General features: G+C 41.8%; 4 protein-coding genes across 4 annotated transcripts in view; 3 read left to right on the top strand and 1 right to left on the bottom strand.

Moving 5' to 3' along the window:
- The window catches only part of LOC137640269 (serine/threonine-protein kinase TNNI3K-like), a 152,800-nt gene that overhangs the window by 85,167 nt on the left and 49,246 nt on the right, over positions 1-18,387 (bottom strand). The gene's annotated exons all lie outside the window — the stretch shown is intronic.
- LOC137640268 (hexosaminidase D-like) overlaps positions 658-18,387 on the top strand; it is a 61,453-nt gene continuing 43,723 nt past the window's right edge. The window contains exons 1-2 of the mRNA XM_068372864.1: positions 658-827; positions 8,582-8,620. Of these exons, the coding sequence (XP_068228965.1) occupies positions 8,595-8,620 (26 nt within the window). The 5' untranslated portion in view covers positions 658-827; positions 8,582-8,594. The remainder of the gene's footprint in view (positions 828-8,581; positions 8,621-18,387) is intronic.
- Positions 2,012-2,452, top strand: LOC137639785 (myomodulin neuropeptides 1-like). Its single transcript, XM_068372029.1, has one exon. The coding sequence runs from the start codon at positions 2,012-2,014 to the stop codon at positions 2,450-2,452; it is 441 nt and encodes a 146-aa protein (XP_068228130.1).
- Positions 2,964-3,605, top strand: LOC137639784 (involucrin-like). Its single transcript, XM_068372028.1, has one exon. The coding sequence runs from the start codon at positions 2,964-2,966 to the stop codon at positions 3,603-3,605; it is 642 nt and encodes a 213-aa protein (XP_068228129.1).

Below are 18,387 nucleotides of genomic sequence, written 5' to 3'. Positions count from 1 at the left end.
ATATATATATATATATATATATATATATATATATATATATATATATATACGGTAAATTTTGCACATTTAGGCGTGTTTTTAATATTCAAATATAAGCCATATATTTTTGATACATTAATGTCTGCATTTTCTTAACTACCAAGGGATCAGAGCCCCAGGTGAAATCACACAAAGACAAGAGCTTCTGACCGGCCTGGAGTCGAACCCTGGTCCGGCAAACTTGTTTAAACAGTGACTTACCACTTGGCAGCGAAGAAAAATAAAAGTCAATGACAATCCTTATGTACTTATACCTGTTGAATTCATGTATTTTGTACTTAGAATCAAAATCAATATATCTTCACCATCGACAGGTATAAGTTTGAACAAGTAGAAAGGAAGAAAGGAAGAAAGAAAGAAAAAAAAAACGTTTGTGTAGTACGTCACTCTCACAAAGGGTATTAAAGCCCAATAGTGGGTACGTTTGTTATGCTTCTTTTATAATATCATCATTCTATGCTGACAAAATAGTTTTTATTTAAGTGAAAAATACATGCAACTGTTTAATATAATTAACGAATTAAATTTTATGAAAATTCCAAGAGAAATTTAACAAATAATATCGTAATATAAATAGATTTCTTTGAAATTACCGATCCCGAACAATACGCAAGACAAGTTACGCTCATAAGCGAATAGAATTGAGGAGAAAAGGGTGTAGTTTGACGTTGAAATACTAGTTAATAAAGCTGTGGAAACAATAAAGAAATCTGTGATTTCTGCCATAGTTGAAGCCTTCTGGTACATCAAGAGTCGAATATTTAAAGGAGTCATTATCGTGTTAATAGGCAAGTATAGTAGTTAATAGTAATCAAGAGTGTTTGCTTTGTTTTGAAGGCATACGCTTAGAAGATTCTGACGTGAATGAATGGGTCATATGCAAATGGGAAAGCTTAGAGTCTGCTTTGCAAATGGGAAAGCTTAGAGAGTATGCTTTGCAAATGGGAAAGCATAGGGTTTATGTTTTGCAAATGGGAAAGCTTAGGGAGTATGCTTTGCAAATGGGAAAGCTTAGAGAGTATGCTTTGCAAATGGGAAAGCTTAGAGAGTATGCTTTGCAAATGGGAAAGCTTAGAGAGTATGCTTTGCAAATGGGAAAGCTTAGAGAGTATGCTTTGCAAATGGGAAAGCTTAGAGTCTGCTATGCAAATGGGAAAGCATAGAGTGTATGCTTTGCAAATGGGAAAGCTAAGAGTGTATGCTTTGCAAATGGGAAAGCTTAGAGTGTATGCTTTGCAAATGGGAAAGCTTAGAGTGTATGCTTTGCAAATGGGAAAGCTAAGAGTGTATGCTTTGCAAATGGGAAAGCTTAGAGAGTATGCTTTGCAAATGGGAAAGCTTAGAGTGTATGCTTTGCAAATGGGAAAGCTAAGAGTGTATGCTTTGCAAATGGGAAAGCTTAGAGAGTATGCTTTGCAAATGGGAAAGCTTAGAGTCTGCTATACAAATGGGAAAGCATAGAGTGTATGCTTTGCAAATGGGAAAGCTAAGAGTGTATGCTTTGCAAATGGGAAAGCTTAGAGTGTATGCTTTGCAAATGGGAAAGCTTAGAGTGTATGCTTTGCAAATGGGAAAGCTAAGAGTGTATGCTTTGCAAATGGGAAAGCTTAGAGAGTATGCTTTGCAAATGGGAAAGCTTAGAGTCTGCTATGCAAATGGGAAAGCATAGAGTGTATGCTTTGCAAATGGGAAAGCTAAGAGTGTATGCTTTGCAAATGGGAAAGCTTAGAGTGTATGCTTTGCAAATGGGAAAGCTTAGAGTGTATGCTTTGCAAATGGGAAAGCTAAGAGTGTATGCTTTGCAAATGGGAAAGCTTAGAGAGTATGCTTTGCAAATGGGAAAGCTTAGAGTCTGCTATGCAAATGGGAAAGCATAGAGTGTATGCTTTGCAAATGGGAAAGCTTAGAGTGTATGCTTTGCAAATGGGAAAGCTAAGAGTGTATGCTTTGCAAATGGGAAAGCTTAGAGAGTATGCTTTGCAAATGGGAAAGCTTAGAGTCTGCTATGCAAATGGGAAAGCATAGAGTGTATGCTTTGCAAATGGGAAAGCTAAGAGTGTATGCTTTGCAAATGGGAAAGCTTAGAGTGTATGCTTTGCAAATGGGAAAGCTTAGAGTGTATGCTTTGCAAATGGGAAAGCTTAGAGTGTATGCTTTGCAAATGGGAAAGCTTAGAGTGTATGCTTTGCAAATGGGAAAGCTAAGAGTGTATGCTTTGCAAATGGGAAAGCTTAGAGAGTATGCTTTGCAAATGGGAAAGCTTAGAGAGTATGCTTTGCAAATGGGAAAGCTAAGAGTGTATGCTTTGCAAATGGGAAAGCTAAGAGTGTATGCTTTGCAAATGGGAAAGCTTAGAGAGTATGCTTTGCAAATGGGAAAGCTTAGAGTCTGCTATGCAAATGGGAAAGCATAGAGTGTATGCTTTGCAAATGGGAAAGCTAAGAGTGTATGCTTTGCAAATGGGAAAGCTTAGAGTGTATGCTTTGCAAATGGGAAAGCTTAGAGTGTATGCTTTGCAAATGGGAAAGCTAAGAGTGTATGCTTTGCAAATGGGAAAGCTTAGAGAGTATGCTTTGCAAATGGGAAAGCTTAGAGTCTGCTATGCAAATGGGAAAGCATAGAGTGTATGCTTTGCAAATGGGAAAGCTAAGAGTGTATGCTTTGCAAATGGGAAAGCTTAGAGTGTATGCTTTGCAAATGGGAAAGCTTAGAGTGTATGCTTTGCAAATGGGAAAGCTAAGAGTGTATGCTTTGCAAATGGGAAAGCTTAGAGAGTATGCTTTGCAAATGGGAAAGCTTAGAGTCTGCTATGCAAATGGGAAAGCATAGAGTGTATGCTTTGCAAATGGGAAAGCTTAGAGTGTATGCTTTGCAAATGGGAAAGCTAAGAGTGTATGCTTTGCAAATGGGAAAGCTTAGAGAGTATGCTTTGCAAATGGGAAAGCTTAGAGTCTGCTATGCAAATGGGAAAGCATAGAGTGTATGCTTTGCAAATGGGAAAGCTAAGAGTGTATGCTTTGCAAATGGGAAAGCTTAGAGTGTATGCTTTGCAAATGGGAAAGCTTAGAGTGTATGCTTTGCAAATGGGAAAGCTTAGAGTGTATGCTTTGCAAATGGGAAAGCTTAGAGTGTATGCTTTGCAAATGGGAAAGCTAAGAGTGTATGCTTTGCAAATGGGAAAGCTTAGAGAGTATGCTTTGCAAATGGGAAAGCTTAGAGAGTATGCTTTGCAAATGGGAAAGCTAAGAGTGTATGCTTTGCAAATGGGAAAGCTTAGAGTGTATGCTTTGCAAATGGGAAAGCTAAGAGTGTATGCTTTGCAAATGGGAAAGCTTAGAGTGTATGCTTTGCAAATGGGAAAGCTTAGATTGTATGCTTTGCAAATGGGAAAGCTTAGAGAGTATGCTTTGCAAATGGGAAAGCTTAAAATGTATGCTTTGCAAATGGGAAAGCTTAGAATGTATGCTTTGCAAATGCGAAAGCTTAGAAAGTATGCTTTGCATATGGGAAGGCTGAGAGAATTAGTGATTTATATACATAGTGAAGCTTATGGAAAATTCAGATAAGAGCCACCTGTTTCCTATAACGTACAATTGTGTTTTTTACTAAAGCTATTTTATATTTTAACTATTTAAAGGTTTAGCATTGCCTTTTGAATTAATAAATTCTCGGCTATATGCTTTGAGAAGTGTACATGGCTAGCACTTAACCCTTTTACCCCCGGGCTATTTGGAAATTTCCAACCCTTAACCCCCAGGGGGTTATTTTTTTCCCCAGCACATTTTGCAGTATATTTTTTTCAAATTGCTCTAACAGCCTTAATTGTTTTCATAGAGAGGTCAGGTATGTCTCATTCTCTTGGAAAATGCCTGAATTTTCTCAAAACATTATCAAAAATATGAAAAAAAAAATGTTATAGCCTTTTTTTGCAAGGACGTACCGGTACGTCCATGGGGGTAAAGGGATGGCTTTTGTGAAACGTACCAGTATGTCCTTTGGAGGTAAAAGGGTTAATTATGCCAATTCTCATACAGAAATAACTAGCCTAAGATTTCTGTGTCTAAAGAATGTGATGTTGATTTTGTAGCAAGTATCAAGTAAAGATTTTGAGTTGAAGTGAACTACCACTATAAAGAAACACTAAATTGACAGCAATCATCATCTAATTGGTCAAAATATGCTTAGAGGGATGTGCTAGGCTTCATCCTTCGCTAACCAATTGTAGGACGCTGCATTCTACCATGGCTAGGGTCTTAGGCTCTCTTTGTCCCCTTCAATCACCTCCCTCAATAATGTCAATTGCAGTTAGAACATATTAAAGACTTCGGGACTTAATATCTAGGGAAAATTTCAAATCACTTGAAAATTTTACTGTAGTATTTGCTTATTAGAAGTATTTTTTAGGTTGGCATATCTACAAAATTTTTGTAGCACTCTGGGTGACAATAAAAAAGGATTAGAAATTTTATGATTACAATATTTGTCCATAAAATACTTTAAATTTGAATAGCAGTAGAAATTAATTTAGGGCCTTCAGACTGTTTGCAACTAGAATTTTATACTGACAATTTATTTTTGGCATTAGTATTTGAAAAATAATTTATACTCTAAAATAAGTCCCCTACATACTACCCCTCAACTTAACATCAAAAGACAATAGACTATCTAATAAACTAAAAGTGACTGAATAGTACAGAGTATGAATGAATTATTTTTCAAAAGATAAATAGCTGTAGAGATTCTTGATACATACTTAGGTTAGCTCACTATTGGCAGCGAGGTCACCTGACTAAAAACAACGGAGTTTAGGTGATGGGTGTAGGTTAATTATGTTTGACTTTTGAACCTTTCCACTTTAGTTGTAGTCTCTGGTTTGTGGAAGTATAGGAAGATGATAAAGCGGTTGGGTAATTGCTATTTATCTAACTTTGTAACTCAACAGAAGATGTGCACCACTAACCTAGCAAGGTGATGATAAATTTGCTTATTTGTCAAATGATTTTTTATATGCATAGCACATTGATTGATTGATTAATTTAGAATTCTCTGGCATCCTGACATCGAAGATCATTGATGCCTATATTATAAATAAAGAATAAAAGAATATTCAATTTAAAACGATAAAAACAAATGTGTAATTATAGAATTTACATAGCTTTCAGAGGACCTGCTTCAGAAATACAGTATATCTAAAAATACTGCTAGCATAGTACAACACATCCTGTCCAAGAATCTTGGCAAGGATGAACTTGCCACTCTCTACCTCAAGCCTCAAACAAATATCTATTTCTTTCGGTGCTATAAGTGGGGGCATTCGGTCATCAAATGCCTCTCTGTCAAGGGTACCAAACAGTCGTCGCAATATGGCTGTTGTTGGCCAGTTAGCAGAAACTCGTGTCAACCGAGTGTGACCAATGTAAATACGGCAAAGAGTAGTCTCCCACTTTCGGGCCATCATGTTTTACCTCCAAGGAGATATAACATTCATTATTCTTCAAATCTTATTTCCAACTAAACCATCCCAATGCTGTTGCCAATTATAAATCAAATTCTTAATACATACATACATACATATACCAAAGGCACTTCCCCCAATTTTGGGGGGTAGCCGACATCAACAAGAAACATAACAAAAAAGGGGACCTCTACTCTCTACGTTCCTCCAGCCTAACCAGGGACTCAGCCGAGTTCAGCTGGTACTGCTAGGGTGCCACAGCCCAGCCTCCCACATTTCCACCACAGATGAAGCTTCATACTGCTGAGTCCCCTACTGCTGCTACCTCCGCGGTCATCTAAGGCACCGGAGGAAGCAGCAGGGCCTACCGGAACTGCGTCACAATTGCTCGCCATTCATTCCTATTTCTAGCACGCTCTCTTGCCTCTCTCACATCTATCCTCCTATCACCCAGAGCTTTCTTCACACCATCCATCCACCCAAACCTTGGCCTTCCTCTTGTACTTCTCCCATCAACTCTTGCATTCATCACCTTCTTTAGCAGACAGCCATTTTCCATTCTCTCAACATGGCCAAACCACCTCAACACATTCATATCCACTCTAGCCGCTAACTCATTTCTTACACCCGTTCTCTCCCTCACCACTTCGTTCCTAACCCTATCTACTCGAGATACACCAGCCATACTCCTCAGACACTTCATCTCAAACACATTCAATTTCTGTCTCTCCATCACTTTCATTCCCCACAACTCCGATCCATACATCACAGTTGGTACAATCACTTTCTCACATAGAACTCTCTTTACATTCATGCCCAACCCTCTATTTTTTACTACTCCCTTAACTGCCCCCAACACTTTGCAACCTTCATTCACTCTCTGACGTACATCTGCTTCCACTCCACCATTTGCTGCAATAACAGACCCCAAGTACTTAAACTGATCCACCTCCTCAAGTAACTCTCCATTCAACATGACATTCAACCTTGCACCACCTTCCCTTCTCGTACATCTCATAACCTTACTCTTACCCACATTAACTCTCAACTTCCTTCTCTCACACACCCTTCCAAATTCTGTCACTAGTCGGTCAAGCTTCTCTTCTGTGTCTGCTACCAGTACAGTATCATCCGCAAACAACAACTGATTTACCTCCCATTCATGATCATTCTCGCCTACCAGTTTTAATCCTTGTCCAAGCACTCGAGCATTCACCTCTCTCACCACTCCATCAACATACAAGTTAAACAACCACGGCGACATCACACATCCCTGTCTCAGCCCCACTCTCACCGGAAACCAATCGCTCACTTCATTTCCTATTCTAACACATGCTTTACTACCTTTGTAGAAACTTTTCACTACTTGCAACAACCTTCCACCAACTCCATATAACCTCATCACATTCCACATTGCTTCCCTATCAACTCTATCATATGCTTTCTCCAGATCCATAAACGCAACATACACCTCCTTACCTTTTGCTAAATATTTCTCGCATATCTGCCTAACTGTAAAAATCTGATTCATACAACCCCTACCTCTTCTAAAACCACCCTGTACTTCCAAGATTGCATTCTCTGTTTTATCCTTAATCCTATTAATCAGTACTCTACCATACACTTTTCCAACTACACTCAACAAACTAATACCTCTTGAATTACAACACTCATGCACATCTCCCTTACCCTTATATAGTGGTACAATACATGCACAGACCCAATCTACTGGTACCATTGACAACACAAAACACACATTAAACAATCTCACCAACCATTCAAGTACAGTCACACCCCCTTCCTTCAACATCTCAGCTTTCACACCATCCATACCAGATGCTTTTCCTACTCTCGTTTCATCTAGTGCTCTCCTCACTTCATCTATTGTAATCTCTCTCTCATTCTCATCTCCCATCACTGGCACCTCAACACCTGGAACAGCAATTATATCTGCCTCCCTATCATCCTCAATATTCAGCAAACTTTCAAAATATTCCGCCCACCTTTTCCTTGCCTCCTCTCCTTTTAGCAACCTTCCATTTCCATCTTTCACTGTCTCTTCAATTCTTGCGCCGGCCTTCCTTACTCTCTTTACTTCTTTCCAAAACTTCTTCTTATTCTCTTCATATGACTGACCCAGTCCCTGACCCCACCTCAAGTCAGCTGCCCTCTTTGCCTCACGTACCTTGCGCTTTACTTCCACCTTTTTCTCTCTATATTTTTCATACTTCTCTATACTATTACTCTGCAGCCATTCTTCAAAAGCCCTCTTTTTCTCTTCCACTTTTACCTTCACTCCTTCATTCCACCATTCACTGCCCTTCCTCATGCTGCCTCCAACAACCTTCTTGCCACATACATCACTTGCAATCCCAACAAAATTTTCTTTTGCTAGCTTCCACTCCTCCTCTAAATTACCAGTTTCTCTTACTCTCACCTCGTCATATGCCATTTTCAACTTTTCCTGATATTTACTTTTTACCCCCGGTTTTATTAGCTCTTCAACCCTCACTAGCTCCCTTTTACATCCACCTACTCTATTCCCCCACTCTTTTGCTACAACTAATTTTCCTTCCACAAAAAAATGATCAGACATACCGTTAGCCATACCCCTAAACACGTGCACGTCTTTCAATCTTCCAAACATTCTTTTAGTTATCAACACATAATCCATTAATGCCCTTTCTACTACTCTTCCATTTGCCACTCTTACCCATGTATACTTATTTTTATCTTTCTTTTTAAAAAAGCTAGCACTTATTACCATCTCTTGTTCAACACACATATCTACCAGTCTCTCACCACTCTCATTTTCACCTGGTACGCCATACTTCCCAATGACACCTTCTACCTCTCCAGCGCTAGGTAAAATAACATTACAGACAATGGGATACCTTTGAGAGCCCACTTGCCCGTCACAATGCTTCAACATGGAAACAATATTCCCTGTTGAAGCATGATGACTTCATCAAGGTATTTTCTTATTATTCTCTTATACATAGCACAATTTGGTATCTAGACTATTTGTATAGTAATAATAGAATAAAGTATATTTTCCTTTAGCCAATAAATATATTTTCTTTGCAGACTCCTGTAAAAAATGTTCGATTCAGCCAATGTCCATAGGTGAGTAAGATTTTAACTTGAGATAAGATGATCCTAGTAGTCAGTTCATTGCAAGCTTTAAACAGGATGTTACTGAAGGGTGTTGAATATAGATTTTTCAATATTAAACTTACCCGATAATCATGTAGCTGTCAACTCCGTTGCCCGACAGAATTCTACGGGAGGGATACGCCAGCTATCACAATACTAGAAGGGGGTGTACTCACCAGCGCCACCTGTGGCCAGGTACTACAGTACTTCTTGTTGACACCTCCTCAATTTTTCCTCTGTCGTGCTTCCGGCAAGACGTTCTGGGATACGCTTATGATCTTGGAGTATTTTCACGGCTTTTGGTGAAGTATTTCTCTCAGATTTCGGCTGTCGCTTTACTGGAAAACTTCTATATTAGCTTAGATAGCTATTATTTAGTTCTGATTAATGGTTAACGATCTTTTTGCTTGATTTGGAATCCCCACTTGGCTAACTCTTTGATTCAAGATGTCTGACATTTCACAAGCCCCACCCCATAGACGATGTAGGTCTTGTAATAGGCGTATTCCGAAGGCCTCGGTAGATCCTCACACCGCTTGTTCTGACTGTAGGGAAACTCCCTGTCAGTTGGAAGATCGATGTGAGGAATGCGCCGGACTTTCGGAACTTGATTTTGTCCGATTTCTTAAGTATTCAACCAAGTTAGAGAGAGAGAGAGTTAGGAGAAGTTCTTCTCGCTCTTCACTTTTTTCCTCACCTCATGATCCCCTACCTTTTCCTCCCCCTGTAGTGGCTACCCCCGAACCTACTATTTGCCCTCAACCTGATATGTCTGTTGTTTTGCGTGCCATTCAGGCTTTAGGTGACAAAGTGGAGTCGGTGGTTAGTGATCATAAGTCTCTTATGGCCGAAGTCAAGGAACTTAAGGTCAAGAGTGCAGTGGGTGGTGATAGTGCCAGTGCTGTGACGAGTGCTAGTGTCAGTGCAGTGCCAAGTGCTAGTGTCAGTGTCAGTGTGGTGCGTGAGGGTACTTCTGTGCGTGCCAGTCGTCCTCCCAGTCCGGGACCTCTTGCAAGCTCCCAAGCCCAGGGGAGAAGCAATGTCGAAGGGCAAAAGGGTTCGGCAGGCCTTGATCGGCGCACAGAAGTATCCTCGGTGGTTGCGGGCGTGTCTTCCAGAGACCGTCACTCCCACCCGCAGACGATTGAGCCCGTCTTTTGCTCGTCTGCTGAAGAATTGTCAGGGAGGAAACGTTGGACTCAGGTCTCAAGACCTCTCAAACGCAGAGTCCAAACCTCAAGAGCTCTACAACCTGGCTGCAGTCATTGGATCAGCTCTGACTCGCCGCAGTCATCAGTTGAAGGCACTCCTCCTAAGAGGAGTAAGGTGCTGCCGCAACAGATCTCTTCTGTTAAGGCTTTGCCTCAGCAGACCTTAGTGTCTGCCGACCCCAAGTTGACTCTTCTGCAGTCCATGCAGTCACAACTTGCGGTCTTGATGCGTGAGTGTCAGGCTGAGAAGGTTACACCTCCTCCTGCGATCGCTCCGCCTAACCGCAGTCCTGCCTGCCAGGCGTACGATGTTGAGGCTCCTCAGGATACTTTACCACGTTCTGAGTTTCCAGTTTCCGGTGGTGTGCAGCTACCTCCGCCTTCCTTAAGGCAACCTCAGCAATGGGAACAGGAAGCTTATTCCTTACTTCCTCCGCTTCCACTTGCGGTTCCACCAGTGAGGCAACACTCTCTTGAGGTACAACAACCTCTCCCATCCATGAGGCAGACACCTCAGCTCTCGCTGCAGCGACCTCAACACCTTAGCCTTGCGCCTCAGGAACCTCAACTCGCGAGACAAGTTATGCGTTCTGCGCAGCCTCTACCCCAACGCTTGCAGCTCACACCTCAGGAACCTCAACTCGTTCCTCAGGAACTTGCTACTGCGCATCCGCTCACCTTACAGCAAGCGCAACCCTTGAGGCAAGCCACTCATGCCAGGACTCAGCCTCCTCCACCCATGCGCCTACCTTCTGCTACTGCTTTTGACCAGCCTTTGCAACCTGAGCCTCAGGTGTTCCCTCAACAGAGACTTGAGGAGGAAACCACAAGCGTTTTTGCTCCAGCCCGTGCTGATTCTGCTGTTCAGCATACCTTACCTCTCACTTCGCTACACTCTGGTGATGAGGTTTCTGATGATGAGGCTGCACACCTGGACCCCTCATCAGACGTGGATGAATCCAAGTCTTCTCCGCCTCCTATTGACTTTCGCAAGGTCTTGGCTCTTTTCAGAGAGGTATACCCAGACCATTTTGTCTCTGCTACCCCCCGCTCTCCGCCATCTGAGTTTTCGCTGGGCATGCAGCCAGCCAAGTCATCTTATACTAAGCTCGTCTTTGCAAGGTCCTCTAAGAGAGCGTTAAGGATTTTAGGGGAGTGGTTGCAGTCTAAGCAACAACTAGGAAAGACTTCCTTTATGTTTCCTCCGACTAAGCTCACTTCCAAAGCGGGCGTTTGGTATGCCACAGGAGAGGAACCAGGCTTGGGAGTACCTGCCTCTGCCCAGGCCGACTTCTCAAGCTTGGTAGACTCTCCTCGCAGAACAGCAATGAGGCGCTCTAAGGTTTGCTGGACCTTCTCCGATCTTGATCACTTCCTAAAGGGTGTCTTTAGAGCATTTGAGATGTTCAATTTCCTAGACTGGTGCCTGGGGGCCCTTAGCAAGAAGACCTCCCCTGCGGACAAGGACTCAGCCATGCTCTTAATGTCCTGCATGGATAAGGCTATTAGGGATGGATCTGGCGAGCTTGCTTCGATGTTTGTGTCAGGAGTGCTTAAGAAAAGAGAGCAGCTTTGTTCATTCCTTTCCTCCAGCATCACACCTTGTCAAAGGTCTCAACTCCTTTTCGCTCCGCTCTCTAAGTTCCTGTTTCCCGAAGAGCTTGTTAAGGACTTGTCTGCGGCCCTGATACAAAAGGACACCCATGATCTTGTGGCTTCATCGGCTCGTAAGACTAAGGTTGCTACCTCAGTCCCCAGGACTTATCGCACCCCAGTGGCTGATACTCCTGCTACGAGGTTTATTCCGCCCTTTCGTGGTAGAGCCCCCAGCCGTGGAAGCTCCCGTCCAGACTCTTCCAGGAGCAAGTCTAGGAAAGGTTCCAAGGCTTCTAAAGGCAAAAACTGACTCTCCTCCTCTCCAGACAGCAGTAGGCGCCAGACTCAAGATCTTCTGGCAAGCCTGGGAAAAGAGAGGTGCAGACGCACAGTCTGTCAGTTGGCTGAGGGAGGGTTACAGGATACCATTCTGCCGCAAACCCCCTCTGACCACATCTCCCATCAACCTCTCTCCCAATTACAAAGAAAAGGACAAGAGGCTAGCGTTGCACCAGGAGGTGTCGCTCCTGTTACAGAAGAAGGCAGTGGTTATAGTCCGGGACCATCAATCCCCGGGCTTCTACAACCGTCTCTTTCTGGTGGCCAAAAAGACAGGAGGTTGGAGACCGGTGCTGGACGTCAGCGCGCTCAATGCTTATGTCACCAAGCAGACGTTCACTATGGAGACGACGAAGTCGGTCCTAGCAGCGGTCAGGCAGGAGGACTGGATGGTCTCGTTGGACCTGAAAGATGCTTACTTTCACGTTCCTATTCATCCAGACTCCCAACCTTTCCTGAGATTCGTTTTTGGAAAGGTTGTCTACCAATTCCAAGCCCTGTGTTTTGGCCTAAGCACAGCTCCTATGGTGTTTACGCATCTGATGAGGAATATAGCAAAATTCCTCCACTTATCGGACATCAGAGCCTCCCTTTACTTAGACGACTGGCTGTTGAGAGCCTCCACGAGTCGTCGCTGTCTGGAGAGTCTCAACTGGACTTTAGACTTGACCAAAGAACTGGGTCTGTTAGTCAATCTAGAAAAGTCCCAACTCATTCCCTCCCAATCCATTGTGTACCTGGGAATGGAGATTCGGAGTCAGGATTTTCGGGCTTTTCCATCGGCCCCAAGGATAAGCCAAGCCCTAGATTGCATCCTGAGCATGCTGAAGAGGAGCAGTTGCTCGGTGAGACAGTGGATGAGTCTCACAGGGACCCTTTCATCGTTGGCCCTGTTCGTCGAGCTAGGGAGACTCCACCTCCGCCCTCTTCAATTCCATCTTGCAGCTCATTGGGACAAGGGTTTGACTCTCGAAGCAGTCTCTATCCCAGTCACCGAAGAGATGAAGACCACTCTCTTGTGGTGGAAGACCAATCTCCTTCTCAGGGAGGGCCTATCGTTGGCGATTCAGACCCCCAATCTTCATCTCTTCTCGGATGCATCGGACTCGGGCTGGGGCGCGACCTTGAACGGACGGGAGTGCTCGGGAACGTGGAACGAGGAACAGGAAACGCTCCACATCAACTGCAAGGAGCTACTAGCAGTTCATTTAGCCCTATTGAACTTCAAGTCCCTCCTGCTAGGCAAGGTGGTGGAGGTGAACTCCGACAACACCACAGCCTTGGCTTACATCTCCAAGCAAGGAGGGACCCATTCGAGGAGCCTATACGAGATAGCAAGGGACCTCCTCATTTGGTCAAAAGGTCTAAACATCACCCTAGTTACGAGGTTCATTCAGGGCAACATGAACGTCTCAGCAGATCGCCTAAGCAGAAGGGATCAGGTCATCCCCACGGAATGGACCCTCCACAAGAGCGTGTGCAACAGACTTTGGACCTTGTGGGGTCAGCCGACAATAGATCTGTTTGCCACCTCCATGACCAAGAGACTTCCTTTGTACTGTTCCCCAGTTCCAGACCCAGCAGCAGTTCATGTGGATGCTTTTCTGCTGAACTGGTCCCATCTCGACCTTTACGCATTCCCACCGTTCAAGATCATAAACAAAGTCCTTCAGAAGTTCATCTCGCACGAAGGGACACGGCTGACGCTGGTTGCTCCCCTTTGGCCTGCAAGAGAATGGTTCACAGAGGTACTACAATGGCTGGTCGACGTCCCCAGGACTCTCCCTCTAAGAGTGGACCTTCTACGTCAACCTCACGTAGACAGGTTGCACCCAAACCTCCACGCTCTTCGGCTGACTGCCTTCAGACTGTCGAAAGATTCGCTAGAGCTAGAGGCTTTTCGAAGGAGGCAGCCAGTGCGATTGCCAGAGCAAGAAGGGTATCCACTCGTAGAGTCTACCAATCCAAGTGGGAAGTCTTCCGGAGCTGGTGTAGAGCCAATGCAGTTTCCTCTACCAATACCTCTGTGACCCAAATAGCTGACTTCCTATTACATCTTAGGAATGAGAGATCCCTTTCAGCTCCTACGATTAAAGGGTACAGGAGTATGTTGGCTTCAGTTCTCCGCCACAGAGGTTTGGACCTTTCTTCCAACAAGGACCTTCAAGACATCCTTAAGTCTTTTGAGACTACTAAAGAACGTCGTCTACCCACTCCAGGCTGGAATCTAGACGTAGTCTTAAGGTTCCTTATGTCACCTAGGTTCGAACCTCTCCAGTCAGCTTCCTTCAAGGACCTTACCCTCAAGACTCTTTTTCTCGTCTGCCTTGCAACAGCTAAGAGAGTCAGTGAGGTTCATGCCTTCAGCAAGAACATTGGGTTCACATCCGAATCTGCAACATGTTCTTTACAGCTTGGATTCTTAGCTAAGAATGAACTTCCTTCACGTCCTTGGCCTAGATCGTTTGAGATACCTAGCCTCTCCAACATGGTAGGTAACGAGCTAGAAAGAGTTCTTTGCCCTGTCAGAGCTCTGAAATTTTATCTTAATAGGTCAAAACCTATTCGAGGACAATCAGAAGCCTTATGGTGTGCAATCAAGAACCCTTCGAGGCCCATGTCCAAGAATGGGGTTTCGTATTATATAAGGCTTCTGATTAGAGAAGCCCATTCTCACTTAAAGGAGGAAGACCTTGCTTTGCTGAAGGTAAGGACCCACGAAGTGAGAGCCGTAGCTACTTCGATGGCCTTTAATAAAAACCGTTCTCTGCAGAGCATAATGGATGCAACCTATTGGAGGAGCAAGTCAGTGTTTGCATCATTTTATCTTAAAGATGTCCAGTCTCTTTACGAGAACTGCTACACCCTGGGACCATTCGTAGCAGCGAGTGCAGTAGTAGGTGAGGGCTCAGCCACTACATTCCCTTAATCCCATAACCTTTTTTAACCTTTCTCTTGAATGCTTTTATTGTTGTTTTTATGGTTGTTACGGTAGGCTAAGAAGCCTTCCGCATCCTTTTGATTTGGCGGGTGGTCAATTCATTCTTGAGAAGCGCCTGGGTTAGAGGTTGTGTAGAGGTCCTTTAGTAGGGGTTGCAGCCCTATATACTTTAGCACCTTTGAGTTGATTCAGCCTCCTAAGAGGAACGCTGCGCTCAGTAAGGAAGACGAACTTAAAAAAAGGCAGAGTAACGGTTCAAGTCGACTTCCTTACCAGGTACTTATTATTTCATTGTTATTTTGAGATAACTGATTATATGAAATACGGGATACTTAGCTATCCTTTAATCTTGTACACTGGTTTTCACCCACCCCCCTGGGTGTGAATCAGCTACATGATTATCGGGTAAGTTTAATATTGAAAAATGTTATTTTTATTAGTAAAATAAATTTTTGAATATACTTACCCGATAATCATGATTTAATTGACCCTCCCTTCCTCCCCATAGAGAACCAGTGGACCGAGGAAAAATTGAGGAGGTGTCAACAAGAAGTACTGTAGTACCTGGCCACAGGTGGCGCTGGTGAGTACACCCCCTTCTAGTATTGTGATAGCTGGCGTATCCCTCCCGTAGAATTCTGTCGGGCAACGGAGTTGACAGCTACATGATTATCGGGTAAGTATATTCAAAAATTTATTTTACTAATAAAAATAACATATTTTTACCAAAGTAACCCTCATCATGAATGAGAAATTTTACCATTATTTTAGGGTTTATATTTGTAAATATTTAATTGTTCTATGGATCTTCCCTTCAAAAAGTATACAGTAATGCTATTAATTGTAAGGGCCATATTTATGAGATGACCACAAAATTAAGAAAAATATATTGTTTGTAAATTTTATGTAATAAAATTTAAAACGAAAGTGCTATTATTTTATGGAAATAAGACCATAACCAGTATCAAGTCATGAAACAAATTTACAGTGAATGATGCAAGAGAATTATCACTACGCTCATAAGTAATAAGCCATAACTGATAAATTTTGAACCCTCCCCAATTATCTTAGAGGATTAAAAGCAAATATAATAATTCTACAATTGATGGATTGATTGAGAGTTTTCTGTCATCCTGACATCCAAGATCATTGATGCAGATATCATTTGTTACATATGAAGAATAAAAGGAAATTCAATTTAAAACAATAAAAGTAAAGATGTCCTTATAAGTTAAAATAGCTTTCAGAAGACCTGCTTCTGAAATACTGCAGATATAAATTTCTAGCATTTTTAATAGTGATTGTTCTTTCAATATTAAGTTTACCGTTTTTTTTTCTTTACCACTACAATGCTGTACAGTATTTGCCTTTGATATCCAGGAAATTAAATGCTTAATTTATTTCAAATATTACTTTTGCCAAGTGTGATTTGCCCTTATTTATCAATATTTAACTTTAATCAATTTCTCAAATTTACTTATGAGAAACACATTAGTTCTATGTCTTCTTCAATTACACAAAAAATTGGCTTAGAGAAAGTCTTTTAAGATTTTCGGTGATCAATCTGTTCTGAAGAAGTGTTTTAATTCTTTCATTCTACCTTGTTTCGAGTATTGTTCTCGTCTGGTCTTCAGCTGCTGATTCTCATCTTAATTTGTTGGACAGGAACTTACGGTCTCTTAAATTTCTTATTCCTGATCTAGATATTAATCTCTGGTTCCGTCGTTCAATTAGTTCATGATTCATGATGCATAAGATTTTTTATAATTCTGACCATCCTTCATATTCAGATTTTCCCGGACAGTTCCATTCTGTTTGTAATACTAGGCATGCAGTTAATTCTAATAGTCAGGCCTTCTCCATCATGAGGCTCAATACTACACTATATTCTAGAAGTTTTATTCCAGCTGTGATCAAGTTGTGGAATGATCTTCCTAATTGGTAGTTGAATTAGGAACTTCAAAAGTTCAAAATTGCAGCAAACATTATGTTGAACAGGCTGACATAAGTCTTTTTATAGTTTATATATGAAATATCTGTTTTAATGTTGATAATGATTTTAAAATATTTTTTTTTAAATTCATTACTTTTTATATCGTTTACAGTAATTATTTCCTTATTTTCTTTCCTCACTGGGCTATTTTTCCCTGTTGGAGCCCTTGGGCTTATAGCATCTTGCTCATAGCATCTTGCTCATATAACTATGGTTGTAGCTTAGCTAGTAATAATATGAGGTAGTAGGTTGGCCAAGGCACCAGCCGCCCGTTGAAATACTACCGCCAGAGAGTTATGGGGTCCTTTGACTGGCCAGACAGTACTACGTTGGATCCTTCTCTTTGGTTACGGTTCTTTCTCTTTGCCTACACATACGCCGAATAGTCTGGCCTATTCTTAACAGATTCTCCTCTGTCCTCACACACCTGACAACACTGAGGTTACTAAACAATTCTTCTTCGCTCAAGGGGTTAACTACTGCACTGTATTTGTTCTGTGGCTACTTTCCTCTTAGTAAGGGTAGAAGAGACTCTTTAGCTATGGTAAGCAGCTCTTCTAGGAGAAGGACACTCCAAAATCAAACCATTGTTCTCTAGTCTTGGGTAGTGCCATAGCCTCTGTACCATGGTCTTCCACTGTCTTGGGTTAGAGTTCTCTTGCTTGGGGGTACAATCAGGCACACTATTCTATTTAATTTCTCTTCCTCTTGTTTTGTTAAAGTTTTCATAGTTTATATAGGAAATATTTATTTTAATGTTACTCTTCTTAAAATATTTTATTTTTCCTTCTTTCCTTTCCTTACTGGGCTATTTTCCCTGTTGGGGCCCCTGGGCTTATAGCATTTTGCTTTTCCAGCTAGGGTTGTAGCTTAGCAAATAATAATAATAATAATAATAATAATAATAATAATAATAATAATAATAATATCAATTTAAGTCTTAATATAGAAGTACTCTACTGTACTTCAATGACCATTACCTGAAATTCATAGTGCTATTACCTTTGAAGAAAGTTCTTGACAATAAAATTATAATACAACAATGCTGCCCTTACTACTGTATACAATATCTGATCTACTTACGATGTCATACTCTGCATATTGTCGATTAAAGCGAGAATCAAATTTGAAATATGTACAATAACCTACCAAGTTATCAGAACTGGTCGTCCAAAATATCTAAGAGACTTTTTACATATTGTGCAGCCAACAAATCGTGCTGACACGAGAATAGTTACAGATGATTTCAAACTATTAGAACCTAGATACAGTACATGTCTACTGTAGGCTCTAGAGCCTTTAGATATGCAGCTCAGAGACTATACAATAGGCTCCCAAGAGACATCCGAATAATTGAAGATATTAGGGCTTTCGAGAGGAAAATGAAGAATTTCTTATTCCGCGATTTTTTGACAGTGATGAGCGAACAGTAAGCGAACAATACGCATTGTGAAATGTTAAACCCTCCCCAATGAATATCATAAAATGACTGTGGAGGTCCTGTAAAGAGTAGGGTTCCTCTGCTGTACAGGACCAGATAAGCAGCCCTTAAAGTAAGAATCCCTCCATTTCCAGTCGTCACTTTTGCCACAACCTCTCGTCATTTAGTTGCTGAGAAACTTCTCTACGCATTTCATTATTGATGGCTTTGCTTATA

The sequence above is a fragment of the Palaemon carinicauda genome, chromosome 4 (assembly GCF_036898095.1).
Source record: "Palaemon carinicauda isolate YSFRI2023 chromosome 4, ASM3689809v2, whole genome shotgun sequence".
Taxonomy (NCBI): domain Eukaryota; kingdom Metazoa; phylum Arthropoda; class Malacostraca; order Decapoda; family Palaemonidae; genus Palaemon; species Palaemon carinicauda.
Note: the sequence above shows the minus strand (reverse complement) of the source record. Positions and strands in the feature narration are given on the sequence as shown.

Coding starts and splice junctions, on each gene's coding strand:
- LOC137639785 (XM_068372029.1), top strand. CDS start 2,012: ATGCTTTGCAAATGGGAAAGCTTAGAGTCTGCTATGCAAATGGGAAAG.
- LOC137639784 (XM_068372028.1), top strand. CDS start 2,964: ATGCTTTGCAAATGGGAAAGCTTAGAGTCTGCTATGCAAATGGGAAAG.